General features: G+C 39.3%; 2 protein-coding genes across 2 annotated transcripts in view; one reads left to right on the top strand and one right to left on the bottom strand.

The window, feature by feature from the left end:
- Nucleotides 1–2491: 2491 nt before the first annotated feature.
- Nucleotides 2492–14613, bottom strand: MMACHC (metabolism of cobalamin associated C). Its single transcript, XM_053693576.1, has 4 exons — nucleotides 14500–14613; nucleotides 11839–12033; nucleotides 10180–10332; nucleotides 2492–3636 (listed from the first exon to the last, which is right to left on the bottom strand). The coding sequence occupies exons 1-4, from the start codon at nucleotides 14584–14586 to the stop codon at nucleotides 3325–3327; spliced, it is 747 nt and encodes a 248-aa protein (XP_053549551.1). The 5' UTR covers nucleotides 14587–14613; the 3' UTR covers nucleotides 2492–3324.
- Nucleotides 14614–14826: 213 nt separating this feature from the next.
- LOC128640786 (myosin-4) overlaps nucleotides 14827–16472 on the top strand; it is a 42747-nt gene continuing 41101 nt past the window's right edge. The window contains exons 1-2 of the mRNA XM_053693207.1: nucleotides 14827–14941; nucleotides 16331–16424. Coding sequence (XP_053549182.1) covers nucleotides 16359–16424 — 66 coding nt within the window. The 5' untranslated portion in view covers nucleotides 14827–14941; nucleotides 16331–16358. The remainder of the gene's footprint in view (nucleotides 14942–16330; nucleotides 16425–16472) is intronic.

The following is a 16472-nucleotide window of genomic DNA, read 5'->3' as shown; positions in this document are numbered from 1 at the left end:
AACTTACTTGGCTGAACGAGGTAAATCATAGTTGTGCCTGAAAAAAAATAACTATCTGAAGGTGAGAATCATTTGCTGATGTGAATAATATTTAGTTTTGTCAATAATGTGTTTTGTTTACTGATATTAACAACATAGTGACAGCTTAATAGCACAAACGTGTATATTTTTCTATTATAGCACAAAATATTATAGAAATGTAAATAAAAATACAAGATAAAGCTCCGGGTGCTGCTGGGAAATAACAGTGCAGAAATCGTTCTACTGCGCATGTCTGCGGGTCTGAACTAAACTAACTGGGGTTAATACAATCATCATATGTAAATAAAAATAAAGCTCCGGGTGCTGCTGGGAAATATCAGTGCAGAAAATGTTCTACTGCGCATGTCTGCGGGTCTGAACTAAACTAACTGGGGTTAATACAACCATCATATGTAAATAAAAATAAAGCTCCGGGTGCTGCTGGGAAATAACAGTGCAGAAATTGTTCTACTGCGCATGTCTGCGGGTCTGAACTAAACTAACTGGGGTTAATACAATCATCATATGTAAATAAAAATAAAGCTCCGGGTGCTGCTGGGAAATATCAGTGCAGAAATTGTTCTACTGCGCATGTCTGCGGGTCTGAATTTATTAGTTTATACTTAGGTGAAAATATTCCTAGACACAATAAAGCTACAGAACAGTAGTTTTTTTCCCCTAAGATTATACTGAATAACCAGCGCACTTTTACATCGAATTCTCCAAGAAATGTAATGAACTAAACTAACTGGGGTTAATACAATCATCATATGTAAATAATATGTAAATAATATGTAAATAACGGGTTGTCAGGCTGCAGATGAAGCGTCACAATACAGAGCTGTGATGTTTTTTCTAATTTGTAATTGTCCTGTTGTCCTTGCGACACAAACAACCTCCAGAAATGCGTTAAATATACAATGAGACTAATATCAAACTATATAATCATAGACTAAAGCCGCTTAAACCAAACTGCTATAGAACAAGAGCAATTAGTATTAAGTGGTTAAGTATTAATCACACAGATGTTTCTATAAAATAAAGATAATTCTAGTTTTAGACGCAATATTCAGCCCGCTTTACATCACCGGCTTTCAAAAATTGTTTATGGTTCGTTAACCATTTCCGTAGGACCGGACACACTACAGGAGAAATTAAACAATTAATTTAACGATAATGACCTGGTTGCCTAAAGAACTGAATAAGCTGAGGGTGAAAATAAAAGACAATTCTGTTTATTGTGGTTAATAACATAGTGACAGTTTAATAACACAAACCTGTATATTTGGTTTATAGCACAAAATATTATGGAAAGTTAAATAAAGAAACAAGCGTTATACGCTCAGCTCTCACTCTCCGGGTGCTGCTGGGAAATTACTCTGAAACAGTGCAGCGAGATGCTCTAGTGCGCATGTCTGCGGGTCTGACTGTGACGCAAGAGAAACTGAAGCCTTTAAAGGGACACTCAGGTTAAATTAAATTTTTATGATTCAGATACAGCATGTAATTTTAAACAACTTTCCAATTTACTTCTATTAAAAAAAATGTGCACAGTCTTTTATATTTACAATTTTTGAGTCACCAGATCCTACTTAGCATGTGCAAGAATTCACAGACTATACGTATATGCATTTGTGATTGGCTGATTGCTATCACATGGTACACGGGGAGTGGAAATATACATAACTTTGAAATTTGTTATAAAAAAATCTACTACTCATTTGAAGTTCAGACTAAGTGCTATTGCATTGTCTTGTTATCTTGCATTTGTTGATTATGCAAATCTAATGTGTTGACTGGTCCTTTAACTGTGACAATCTACACCAGAATGTTTATTGTTTAAAAAGATAGCTAATTCCTTTATTATCCATTCCCCACTTTTGCATAACCAACCCAGTTATATTAATATGTGTGTGTCCCCTATGTGATTATCTTGTAGCTAAGCCTCTGCAGACTGCCCCCTTATCTCAGTGCATTTGACAGACATACAGGCTAACCAATCAGTGCTGACTTCTGAATAACTCCACGGGAGTGAGCATAATGTTATCTATATGACACACACACACATGAACTATTACTGTCTAACTGTAAAATCTTTAAAAATGCTCTAAACTAAGAGGCGGTTTTCAACGGTTTTAGAAATCAGTTGTTTAGCTTTTCCAAAAATATCACCAAGGGACCAAAGCAAATTTAACGATAAAAGTCAATTGAAAAGTTGTTTAAAATTGCATGCCCTATCTGAATCATGAAAGTTTAATTTTGTAAATGTGATGCCCATTAAAATAACAGCAGCAAAGTATAAAATGTATAACACAACTATTCTTTAGGTTTATTTATGTGTATGTATTTATGTGTATGTATTTATGTGTATGTATTTATGTGTATGTATTTATGTGTATGTATTTATGTGTATGTATTTATGTGTATGAGATTACTGGCTTTGTTTATGAAATCCAAAAAATCCAAAATGTGGCAGCAAAACAGGAATTTATTGTGAACAAACAGGGGAACAGCATTGTTTCTAGTAATGGCTCAGTCACCACGAATGTCTTAATCTTCTTGGATAAAATATTAAGGCCATATGTGGAGTTATCCACTTCATTCATAAAAGATACAGTGATTTTAAACAATAAAATTTTTAAAATGATTTAAAAAAAATAAATAAAATAAAAATAAAGTAGTAAATATGCCAAAAATATTAATATTTCCCATCACCCAACTAAAATAAAGTGTTTAAAAGAACTTTTAGGACCTGCTGCTCTATTCTAACATCAGCGATTAGGGACATTTATCGGTTTTTCTCAGATCCACTCATCTTACTCTGCTGCACATCGATAAATGCTGACAGCATACGCTGTTGGCATTTATCATTGCACCAGCAGTTCTTGTGAACTGCTGGTGCAATGCCGCCCCCTGCAGATTTGCGGAAAATCGGCCACTAGCAGTGGGTGTCAATCAACCCGATCGTATCCGAGCGGGTTGATTTCTCTCTGCAGCCTCAGAGCAGGCGGACGAGTTATGTGGTCTTTAGACCGCTGCTTCATAACTTCTGTTTCCGGTAATCCTGAAGGCTCACGCAGAAACAGGGGCATCAAGCTTCATACAGAGCTTTATAAATCGTCTCCTATGTCCAAAAGTGATTAATTTATTTTTTTACATAAGGATCCTATTTCAAGCACCTAAAGAGAGAATATGGGGTTAAAATAAAAAAGTAACCAATAGGAAGAAGCAGAAAATGCCCTTGATTAGGGCGTACTGCGTATGTCACTTTCCTATTGTTAAGAAAGCCAAGTCTGTCCAACATCAGCCAGACGGACTGAGATGAAGTTGGCCCCACATCTCCAGAAGCTTCAGTCTCTCCCCAGGTGGAGTTGCAAAGTAAAGAGTCTGTTCTGCAGAATATCTTTCTTGGGCTTGCAGAACATCGCGGTACCTCCCGTCTCGCCAGTGGAAGTTGAAGAGCTCCAGGAGTTGCATCCTATCCTCCTGGGATTGAATACAGTCCATGGGGGGTGTTTGCTGAAGGCCAGGAGCCTGCACATCGGCAAATAACGTAACAGCACGGATAGCAAACCATCCTCCAAACCTCGCGTGCACGCAGACACCAAACATCTTCTGAAATGGGGAAAAAAAATATATGAAAAAGCTTTACACAGGATTATGCTCAGAATACAGGGCTGTTATTTTATTGTGGGAAACTAAATAACTTTATCATGTGACCTTTAACTGGATAGAAGGTTGTATTCTAATACTTTAGATGTTATTCAGACTTTTCTACAAAGTCCACCATTAAGACACAAGTACATTTTAGTTATAAATCAAAGTATTTAAAATTTTGTAAAACACAGGAAGTATCAACAATGCCCCTAGTAAAAGCTCTCACTGTGTCGGGGACAGCATTGTGTGAGGTGCCTTAGTACCTACACAGCTTACGGCAGCTTGTAGCACGTCGGTGAGGACTCCATTTGTGTTGTGATCACTGATTTGGTGACTGTTTTTGTAAGAAGCACTTTATTTTAAAAACTTTACAAATTGTCCTCACGGTATGCGATTAAACTAGTAATACACTGTGCACAGGGAGAGATCTCATTTTGCAACACTGCACAGACTGTTTATTGGAGCACCTAGCCTGTAAGGGCCAGATTTATTAAGCACAAGGAGAATTATCTGTGTAATTCTCCTATGGGTTCTCCTCAACTCTCCTTTAGAGAAGTGAATCTATTCTCTCACATTTATCAAAAAAATATTGTTTTTCTTTTTCGCTTCTCTATAGGAGAGCCGAGATGTAATGATACATTTCTCTAGTCGGATTAGTATCTGCACCTTATTTATCATTGAAAATAAGCAACTACTCTCCATGTAAGCCATTTATAAACCAATAGAAATATTTATACAGTCCCCTAATAGCTTTGTTAACGCCCCTCTTCAACAAAGTTTTCATTGTTTTTCTGCTTCTATTTTAGTTCTTCTTTCATATATTATTTTGTACCCCATAAGATACTATGTTTGCACTATGTTAAATATTTTTGCACTGAAGAATTTTACAGTTGAATTTGCCCAAATGTAGCCACATTTTTGAATGATAAATTGGGGAATTATTTCTCATGCACATTTTTAGGAGCAAATATAGGAGAATAGCAATGCAAAATCTTGCCCTTAGAGGGGGCACTTTCACTAAGGGCTAGCTTTATCAAAGGCTAGGCGAACTTTGTATGTTCTTTGCCCGTAACTGCGCCCCAGCTCGCCTCTGGAGAAGCGCACATGTGCGCCTGAATTCATTAAAAAAATAGGCGTAACTTTGCACAGGCGAGCTGGGGCGTAATAATGATACATTTCGCCTGTCGGAAACAGCATTTACTCCCTATTTATCACAGTACATCCCTATAAATATTTACGCCGCCATGTTTTGATTATTAAAAAAGCGTTTTTTTAGGTAAAAATTTAGCTTATATTTATATTATATAATGTTTCTTTGCTGTTTTTGCCATATGTTGATAATTTAAGATCATAAAAATATATATAAACAGTTGGTACCCATGTGCGCCTGTGGAAGCGCAAATTTTTGGCAATAACAGTCTCTTATTGGCGCTGAGCCTTTGAAAAATTAGTTAAAAGAAGAAAGTACTGCATCACAAGATGTAAAAGCATGTATTATAATGGTGTTCGCCTCAGTCTGTATGGCGAAATATACAAAACGCAATTAAAGCCGAAAGTTCAGTTCCCTATCGGCGCATAGCAATGATGAATAAGAAACTGGGCGTATTTGTAGGTTGGGCTGTTAAATTACGACTATTACTAATGTATATTGTTGCACTTGGGAGCGCGCCCGTGCGCCTAGGCGAATGCAATCAGAGTGTGAAGAAGTTTCTTTTAGATTTGCGCAATTATAGGTGCAGAGTGCTTTGCTGAATATAACGATCATTTTGTATGCGCTATTTTGGACGCAATTATAGGAGAATGGCTTTGATAAATCTACCCCTTAGTCTCAACTTTCCACAACCAAGCAGTTCAAAGACCATAATCATCACAAACGTAAAACAAATATTTTTACAAAAAACTGTTTTTATTGAGTTTGTCTCCCTCTAGTGTCCTTATAGTGAAACTGATCTGTTCTAAGACAGTAATGAGTTGACAGAGGAAGGAAAAGTGTGTACGAGATAAACAGTCAAGGCTGAAGCTGAATACTTTGTATCTTTGACTTGTGAGATGATACAATATGCAGTATTTGAGGTCACTTGTGTCATATGCAGGTGCAAATCAGATTTACTATCAGTCTGTGTAAATACAAAAGGTAAGTCCCGCCTAGTAATTTCCTCTGAATGAGAAGTACATCCAGCCTCAGACACATGTTGGCTTTCTAAGGTGCAGTGAGAAAAGATCCAATGGAAGCATTAGAGGGACTGAAACAGACCACTGCCCTTGGTGATGATATGAGAGAATATCACAATGAGTTGCTATTTCAGTTGTAGTTTGCGTGAATTTAACTAAATGTGAAGTCTTGAACTGCCTGACTCGCTGCTGCAACTGCAATCTATGTGACAAACAACCCCAAACCTCATGTCTCTGCACCCTGTAGACTAGACAGTTTGTTATGTGTCTGTATCTTACCACAAATCTTTGTCATTTTATACCCCCTATCTTTGTATCCAGCACTACACAATTTTGCAGTTTCACAATAACAATAATATACACACAGAGTATCTCACAAAAGTACACCCCTCGCATTTTTGTAAATATTTTATTATGTCTTTTCATGTGACAACACTGAAGAAATGACACTTTGCTACAATGTAAAGTAGTGAGTGTACAGCCTGTATAACAGTGTACATTTGCTGTCCTCTCAAAATAACTCAACACACAGCCATTAATGTCTAAACCGTTGGCAACAAAAGTTCACCCCTAAGTGGAAATATCCAAATTGGGCCCAATTAGCCATTTTCCCTCCCAGGTGTCATGTAACTCGTTAGTGTTACAAGATCTCAGGTGTGAATGGGGAGTAGGTGTGTTCTAAAATTTGGTGTTATCGCTCTCACACTCTCTCATACTGGTCACTGGAAGTTCAACATGGCAGCTCATGGCAAAGAACTCTGAGGATCTGAAAAGAAGAATTGTGGCTCTACATAAAGATGGCCTAGGCTATAAGAAGATTGCCAAGACCCTGAAACTGAGCTGCAGCATGGTGGACAAGACCGTACAGCGGTTTCACAGGACAGGCCCCACTCAGAACAGGCCTCGCCATGGTTGACCAAAGAGGTTGAGTGCACAAGCTCAGCGTCATACCCAGAGGTTGTCTTTGGGAAATAGACGTATGAGTGCTGCAAGCATTGCTGCAGAGGTTGAAGGGGTGGGGGGTCAGCCTATCAGTGCTCAGACCATATGCCACACACTGCATCAAATTGGTCTGCATGGCTGTCGTCCCAGAAGGAAGCCTCTTCTAAAGATGATGCACAAGAGAGCCCGCAAACAGTTTGCTGAAGACAAGCAGACTAAGGACATAGATTACTGGAACCATGTCCTGTGGTTCGATGAGACCAAGATAAACTTATTTGATTTAGATGGTTTCAAGCGTGTGGGGTGGCAACCAGGTGAGGAGTACAAAGACAAGTGTGTCTTGCCTACAGTCAAGCATGGTGGTTGGAGTGTCATGGTCTGGGTCTGCATGAGTGCTGTTGGCACTGAGGAACTACAGTTCATTGAGGAAACCATGAATGTCAACATGTACTGTGACATATTGAAGCAGAGCATGATCCCCTACCTTCAGAGACATGGCCCCAGGGCAGTATTCCAACATAACGACCCCAAGCACACCTCCATGACGACCACTGCCTTGCTAAAGAAGCTGAGGGTAAAGGTGATGGACTGGCCAAACATGTCTCCAGACCTAAACCTTATTGAGCATCTGTGGGGCATCCTCAATCGGAAGGTGGGGGAGCGCAAGGTCTCTAACATCCACCAGCTCCATGATGTTGTCATGGAGGAGTGGAAGAGGACTTATTAGCTCTTTCACAAAGATTTCCGTCAGACTCCAATAACTAAATCAGCAAGTGTATGATGTGTGATAACACTGAATTGTGATATATAAAATGTTATCCACACTGCTTCCATATAGTTCACAAGACATGTGTACACTCCTGAGCCTATCTAGGTATGCTCTGCAACAAAAGGATTTACAAATAAGTTTAGTTGCCTGCTCAAGCATTAATGATAATTAACTGAAAATATTCCTACTGAAACACCTATTAGAGCTGTTGTTTTTTTATTCAGATTGACCTCCTCCTCTCGCTGAAACAAAAGATTCTGCAGAACAGAATAAGCTTGTTGTTTACTGTGACAGAAAAATAATGTTTTTTTGTTACATTTAAAGGGACATAAAACAATTTGGGATAGAGACAAAATATAATAATATGAACTTTAATTACTTTACCTGCAAATTTATACTGCAGTGCCTCACCATTAACCCTTTCTTTTAAGTTTTTGAATTGTAAAGCTCTAACTCCCCCCCACACAATTCCTTCTATGGCTGTATCTATATCCATCTTTGATTTGGCAGAATGCAGAAGTACACACTCATCTGCTGGAGCATGCCTAGAAGCTGAAATACGCCTGTGTTTCTGATGGGGGGGGGGGTGGATCACACTAATCCAGACAGCATGGCTATGTTACTAATTTTGCTTATTTTTTAAATTTATTTTAAAATACTTGGCAGCAATTATTAAACATTTTTTTATGCAAACTAGGTTTACTTAATTAGCTCTTTTAGGATATGCACAGATCTCAACATGCTTTACGGCACTTTAAAAAGTGTATTTCAAGCTCGTTTTTTTATATTTTTATACAGATGTTCATGTTCGGAGACAAAAAATATGCTTTTGGTTTTATACGTGAGACCGGTTGCTGATCACTAATAAAGCAGCGGGAGATCTGCTTATCAGCCAGTGCACACTCAGAACATAAAAAGGGACACAGTACACTAGATTTGTCTTTGCAGAAATGTTTTGTAGATGATCTATTTATGTAGCCCATCTGGGATTGTTTTTGTAACAATGTACAGTTTTGCTTATTTTTTTTAATAACATTGTGATGATATTCAGACTCCTAACCAAGCCCCAACGTATCAGATGTAGAATGAAGCCCACAAATTGTTTGTGTAATTTGTCTTTTCATATGGGGGGGGGGGGAGAGAATGTCTGTTACATACAGTTAAATTAAAATTGGTGTTTACTGTCCCTTTAAGGTCCATTTGTACACAGATATGTTCTTCCTTTACACTTTCAAATCAAAATAAACAGCTTTAGCATAACCTTTTTTCCCATGCAAATAATATTAACCTCTTAACGACCGCTGGCCTTTTAACGGGGATTGCATTAATGATAGCGCTATTTTCGGTGACCAGAAGGGTAGAGGGAGGGTACAATAGTGCAGTCCCGCCGCTTGCGACATGACCCGCGCTATTGTTGGCATGAACAATGCTTCTGGCTCGTGAAGATCAGATTGTTTTTATAAGCATATCTATTCTTCATGTTGGAATAGATCTTTAGCAAGAATAAAGATACATGTTGAGCCTGATGTATCATACTAACCATTTATTTAGCTCTCACCAGATTATCACTTGTGTAATCAGCAAAAGAGAAGCCTGGGACACATCGGGGTCATTTAAACAAACCTGACAGTGCTCAGTGTTAACAGTTTTCTAATGATCTTTGAGCTTAAACCATAAAATCCCTCATGTTTACATCTCTGTAGGTTTGTTTGACTGAGATAAGACAACGTTCTCTGTATCTGTCACTGTTTAGTTTCCATCACTTTTACTTCCTAGAAGAAAGTACGAGGTGCCCAATAATCACCACTACATTATCAGTGGCTGAACCTACAGTGCTGCTTGTCAGTCTGCTGTAAAAAGCATTAAAGGGACAGTCAAGTCCAAAAAAAACTTTCATGATTTAAATAGGGCATGTAATTTTAAACAACTTCCCAATTTACTTTTATCACCAATTTTGCTTTGTTCTCTTGGTATTCTTAGTTGAAAGCTAAACCTAGGAGGTTTATATGCCAATTTCTTAAACCTTAAAGACTGCCTCTAATCTGAATGCATTTTGACCACTAGAGGGCATTAGTTCATGTGTTTCATATAGATAACACTGAGCTCATGCATGTGAAGTGACCTAGGAGTGAGCACTGATTGGTTAAAATGCAGGTCTGTCAAAAGAACTGAAATAAGGGGGCAGTCTGCAGAGGCTTAGATACAAGGTAATCACAGAGGTAAAAAGTGTATTAATATAACTGTGTTGGTTATGCAAAACTGGGGAATGGGTAATAAAGGGATTATCTATCTTTTAAACAACAAAAATTCTGGTGTTGACTGTCCCTTTAATGAGCAGATACGTTTAAATGGCGTTATTTTTTTCAATGAGATATTGAACACCTTTCATTTTTGTATAAAAAAAAATAAATGCTTTATCCCACTACAGCTCATAAAGGAAAATCTGTAAACTTAGGTTTTCAAAATGCTGCAAAGTGAGAAAACCAGCTATTTGCTTTTTGGACTCTTTAGGGAGCATTGAGAAGGCGCAACGTGTACACAAAACTTCTGTTTAATACTAGAATTATTATTTTTAATAAATACAAAGTTAGGCTGTAAGCGCCTTCATCAGTGCTTACCTTTTCACCCCAAGGATCCTGGGATACGTCCTTGCGTTGATAATAATAGGCGGCTCCAGACACATGCGCCGCTGTTTGCATCAGAGCTTTAGGACGCCGGTTGGGATGTAATTCGTAATCATAGATGACGTCTACTTTATGAGAAGGAAAATGCTGAGGAGGGAAAATGTTGCAAACAAAAATTTATTTTCATTGTATTATAGAAATATTTTATTCTTTTTTTTTCTCTGCTACTTATAAAAATGGACACAATATTTTTGAAGATAAATCAATTGACAAACTTTTGTTTTGTTTTTTTAAAGATTGGAATATTCCCCAATGTTCTGATAACTGCATCTATCAAGACCATGAGAATGGAAGATCAATGTTTTATTAGACAAACACTCATAAATCCTATCTGAAAAAACTAATTTCTTCCCGTTAAAGGGATATGAAACCCATTTTAAAAACGTTTCCAATTTACTTCCATTGTCAAATTTGCTTAGTTCTAATGATGTTCTTTGTTGAAGAGATATCTAGAAAAAAAACTGCTGCCATATAGTGCTCCAGAAATGGGCTGGATCCTAAGCTACCGTTTTTCAACAAAAGATATCGAGAGAACAAAAATGATAAGAGAAGTAAATTAGAAAGTTGTTTAAAATTGCATGCTCTGAGTAATGAAAGAAAAAAAACTGTTTCAAATCCCTTTAAACTCACTGATGAATCCCAAAATATAAGCTAATCAGAGATAAAACCGCTCCCTTTATCTGCACCATAAGACACAGAGAGGACAGTAACAAATAATCAGATGAAAGTTAAAAACGTATTGATCTTAAAGGTTTGTTTTTTCTTCTGTATGTAATGGTCTTAACCTGTAGTGTATTTAAAGGGACATGAAACCCAATTGATAGAGCATACAATTTTAAACAACTTTCTATTATCAAATTTGCTTTGTTCTCTTGATATCTTTTGTTGAAGGAGCAGCAATGCACTACTGTGAACTAGCTGAGTATATCAGGTTAGCCAATAACAAAAAGGCATGCATGTGCAACCACCAATCAGCAGCTAACACCCAGTAGGGCTTTATTACTGTTGAGCCTACCTAGGTATTATTTTCAACAAATGATAGCAAGAGAATTAATGGGACACTGAACCCAAATTTTTTCTTTTCATTTTTTCTTTCATTATTCAGATAGAGCATGTAATTTTAAGCAACTTTCTAATTTACTCCTATAATCAAATTTTCTTAATTCTCTTGGTATCTTTATTTGACAAGCAAGAATGTAATTGTAGATGCCGGCCCATTTTTGGTGAACAACCTGGGTTGTTCTTGTTGATTGGTTGATAAATTCACCCACCAATAAACAAGTGCTGTCCAGTGTACTCAACCAAAAATTGGTTAGCAGTACACCTTAGCAAATAAAGATAGCAAGAGAACAAAGAAAAATTGATAATAGGAGTAAATTAGAAAGTTGCTTAAAAATTTGGGTTTAGTGTTCCTTGACACTGCCATTGACACTAAAAACATTTTTCGATCACAGCCAGTGGGAATGTATTGTGCCAAAGAACTACCCTCAAAATCTGCTTCCTTTGCCAAAGCCTAGTTAGTATTGGTCACAACATATGGTGGTACTGATGTGCAATTATGAAGTGTTATGTATTTGCTGGAACAATACTCACCTCCTTTGCTAGTGACAAATGGTATGAGATGCACTGATCAATAGGATCTCGGAGTTTCTGCAGTGTGTGCTCAGCAAGAAATGGTTTAAATGCTTTTTCGAACATTGAAGGTGTGCTCAGTACGACAAACGCCAATGTATCATCTGGGTAAGGGAGGTGGAAGGCTGGCTCCAGCACTGCATTGTACCATCCAACCTGAGAAGACAATTATTATGAGCATTGCAAGAATGCTGTTGGCATACGGTCTCACAAAACTGCCACACTGAAAGTAAAGTCCCATAATCTCACACATACATCTGTACTAATGGTACCTCCATCACCTCTCACTTCCCTGTATACTGAAGGTACGTCCCGCATCCCTGTGTACTGAAGGTATCTTCTGCGGCCTTGTATACTGAAGGTATCTTCTCCGGCCCTGTATACTGAAGGTACGTCCCGCGTCCCTGTATACTGAAGGTACGTCCCGCGTCCCTGTGTACTGAAGGTATCTTCTGCGGCCCTGTATACTGAAGGTACGCCCCGCGCCCCTGTGTACTGAAGGTATCTTCTGCGGCCCTGTATACTGAAGGTACGTCCCGCATCCCTGTGTACTGAAGGTATCTTCTGCGGCCCTGTATACTGAAGATACGTCCCGCGTCCCTGTGTACTGAAGGTATCTTCTGCGGCCCTGTATACTGAAGGTACGCCCCGCATCCCTGTGTACTGAAGGTTTCTTCTGCGTCCCTGTATACTGAAGGTACGTCCCGCATCCCTGTGTACTGAAGGTATCTTCTGCAGCCCTGTGTACTGAAGGTACGTCCCGCATCCCTGTGTACTGAAGGTACGTCCCTGTGTACTGAAGGTACGTCCCTGTGTACTGAAGGTATCTTCTGCGGCCCTGTATACTGAAGGTAAGTCCCGCGTCCCTGTGTACTGAAGGTATATTCTGCGGCCCTGTGTACTGAAGGTACGTCTCGCGTCCCTGTATACTGAAGGTATCTTCTGCGGCCCTGTATATTGAAGTTACATCCCGCATCCCTGAGTACTGAAAAGGCCCTGTATACTGAAGGTACGTCCCGCGGCCCTGTATACTGAAGGTATCTTCTGCGGCCCTATATACTGAAGGTACGTCCCGCGTCCCTGTATACTGAAGGTAAGTCCCGCGGCCCTGTATACTGAAGGTACGTCCCGCGGCCCTGTATACTGAAGGGAGGACCCCATCACCTCACAATTACCTGTGTACTGACGACCCTATCACCTCCCTGTGTACTGAAGGTATCTCCCCTAAAAAACCCTAAAACCCTAAATAAGATAGAGACTTATCATTAAAGTAGCTTCCCACTAAAGTAACATTAAAAAAAGAGCTTTATTACACAACCACATACAACAAACCTATTTTCCAGTGATCGTACGCTTGTTGAATGCGTAAATATTTTACAATACTAAGTTTAATTACATGCAGTAAATAAGGTAGCATGTTTTATTTCAGTGGGGGCTTTTTGGTTACTGATGCATGCTTTGAGGGTTCTATAAAGTCCCAGCAACTAAAGGCATTCCTTAAAGAAACACTTTTCCGGTGTTCTGGTAAGAGGCCGAACTTTTGAAAAGAGTGAACCATGTCACTTCCTGTGACATTACATCAGCTGTTTTACACATTTGGCCCTAATGTGCATGCGTGCCAGCGTCATCATATACGTCACTGGTAAACTATTTAGACCTGTGAAATTCAGAAACCCTTTCTACAGCACATGCGTGGGATTTTGTATCACAAATGGGGGGTTTATGGAAAGCTGTTTATTCGTCTCCTCGGCAATATTCGGAACTCCGCCCCCCCCCCCCCCCCACTGCAACTACTCCCATTAAGCTGAGTCTCCGTGCATGTATGACAAACAGCCACTCGGCTATTGCCACTGCTGCTTCTGCTGATCCAATGCTTAGTGCTGCAACAAATGTTTAAACAATGACATTGAAGGGAGCCTGTGAAAAGCTGCATTGGAACAGCAGAAGCAGCAGTGGCGATAGCCGAGTGGCTGTTTGTCATTCACGCACGGAGACTCAGCTTAATGGGAGTAGTTGCAGTGGGGGGGGGGGGGCGGAGTTCCGAATATTGCCGAGGAGACGAATCAACAGCTTTCTATAAACCCCCCATTTGTGATACAAAATCCCATGCATGCGCTATAGATAGGGTTTCTGAATTTCATAGGTCTAAATAGTTTACCAGTGACGTATGCGGCCAGGCATGGGATGACACTGGCACGCATGCGCATTAGGGCCAAATGTGTAAAACAGCTGATGTAACATCACAGAAAGTGACATGGTTCACTCTTTTCAAATGTTTGCCCTCTTACCAGAACACCGGATTTGGGCCACATTGTCTCATGGTACTTGGAGTTTCAGGGAAATTGCATTCCATTTGCTAGCATCTGGGAGCCGCTATTACAATCAGGGAGACTCCCTGAACTTCAGGGAGAGTTGGGATGTCTGATAGTGATAGTCACCTGTGGGTCTCAGACCCCTCTCACCACACACACACTATGCAATGCTTACATCACCCACTGGCACCCAAGGAAATTAACCCTTTCATCAGTAGTGAGAGTCTGTGCTGACTCTGCCAGTATAAACACGTGCTGCACATACACCATCACACACTGAGCTGCAAGCAGAGCACCCTCCAACCAGTACCTGGAAAGGATACACCTCAAAACCATAGGGCATCAGTGCCCCTGCCAACTGCTCCCGCAACTCTACAACCTCTGCCAGGTTCCCCATGACCTCCTCAACCTGGCGAGCGCGCTGTCTCACGGGAAATGTAGTTTAGAATGTCTTTTTTTTATGTGGACGTAGGTTAAACACTGAAGCGCATCGCAAAGCACGTCGGTAATTGTAGTTTAGAGGTCTTTAATTTTATGTAATTGGAATTCATTTTAACTACAATTCCCAGCACGACACATTATTCTTGCTACAGCGCTGCCCCAAGTACGCAGGGAGTTGTATTTTACATGCCTCAAATTTCTATTGTACATTGTTACATGAAAACTACAACTCCCGAAAGGCAACTTAAAAAACCGTTTACCTATTGTAAACTGCTGTATCTGGGAGACAGTTTGAAAGCATAGGGGAACAGGTAAGTAGCTGTGTGAGTGCTGTCTGTATGATCTATAATCTGCTGGTGGTGCCGGGGAAATAAAGATCGTCTGACTGATAATTCAGTGCAGCGTTACACGGGATTACAGATTTATTAAATAGAACGGGGAATGTTTACAGTGGTGCCTGGGTTTGTATAAATGGGATTTTGTGCGCTACTTCTATAATTAATCAGCCCTGGAAAAGCTGTAAGAGTGCAGCAATCCTGTGGCGATCACAGCATCTCAGGTTGTCTTTGGGAACTTCTTCCTACCATAATATCCCAGTCACTTTGTTGTTGTGGCCCCAGTTGTGATGTGATGGGGTTAACCCTAGCCCTATCAGTAATACTCTTGCATTGCAAACCTGACATTAAATACATATACAAGTAAATGCTCTAATATTTTATTATTGTACAGTAACTTGCATGTAACTGTGTGTGTAACCCCAGCAAAGATATTAAACACATAGTTAAAGTCAGTTCAGGAGCAGCAATGCACTACTAGGAGCAAGGTGAACACATCTGAACTAGAGGCATTTGTGTGTGTGCAGCTACCTATCACCAGTTAGCTCCCAGTAGTGCATTGCTGCTCCTGAGCCTACCTAGGTATGCTTTTCAACAAGGTATACAAGAGAACAAAGTAACCTAAATTTGATAACAGAAGTAAAATTAAAAGTCTCTCAATATTGCATTCTCTATCTGACTCATGAAAGTTTATGTCCCTTAAGATCATAGAGAAGTAACATTCCTGCAGTGAGATATTGTCATAGCTGAGATCTCAGACGGTACAGATTGTGGTCAGTGATGCTGCAGTCATGAAGGTGTAGTAGGATACAACAGTGAAGCCAGAGCCACCTGCTCCTAGAATTTTACCCCTGGCCCCTAATTTTTAGGGTTATTTTCCATATATCTACATACAAATACCACTATCTGGCGCCTAAATATTTGTCATCCCCTGCCTTATAGAACCTCTGAAATCTCCCCTCTATTTCCAACTATTAGGTGTTTATATTGTCCTTTAGTTACTGTGGACATTTAGGGTAAAAACATTTTATATTATTGAGTGTGTGTATATACTGTGTATGTATATAATAGTGTTGTAACTATATAATAAAAAACTGCTAGGCACTGTTATTATTACTTGATCTTGTCAAGTGAAATCATTGTGTATCTGTATATATATATATATATATAATAGTGTTGTAACTATATAATAAACTGCTAGGCACTGTTATTATTACTTGATCTTGTCAAGTGAAATCATTGTGTATCTGTATATATATATATATATATAATAGTGTTGTAACTATATAATAATAAACTGCTAGGCACTGTTATTATTACTTGATCTTGTCAAGTGAAATCATTGTGTATCTGTGTGTCCCACAGTCTATCCTGTGTGACAGTCGGCACAGCCATGAGCTGGGACACACAGCTGGACTCAATACTGACTGCAACAGAACACAACATGGCTAAAATAAAGGTAACCAAGATGTTTTTAGCGTGACATAAATTAAAGGGCTGCTAACAC

The sequence above is a fragment of the Bombina bombina genome, chromosome 10, assembly GCF_027579735.1.
Source record: "Bombina bombina isolate aBomBom1 chromosome 10, aBomBom1.pri, whole genome shotgun sequence".
Taxonomy (NCBI): domain Eukaryota; kingdom Metazoa; phylum Chordata; class Amphibia; order Anura; family Bombinatoridae; genus Bombina; species Bombina bombina.
This window is presented reverse-complemented; position numbering and strand designations above follow the sequence as displayed.

Excerpts from the sequence above, each read along its gene's own strand:
- MMACHC (XM_053693576.1), bottom strand. The coding sequence starts at position 14,586 with ATGGGGAACCTGGCAGAGGTTGTAGAGTTGCGGGAGCAGTTGGCAGGG. Across the intron at positions 12,034-14,499 it reads TTGAGGTGTATCCTTTCCAG|GTTGGATGGTACAATGCAGT; the intron begins GTACTGGTTGGA and ends TTGTCTTCTCAG. Across the intron at positions 3,637-10,179 it reads AGGATCCTTGGGGTGAAAAG|AAGATGTTTGGTGTCTGCGT; the intron begins GTAAGCACTGAT and ends TCCCCATTTCAG.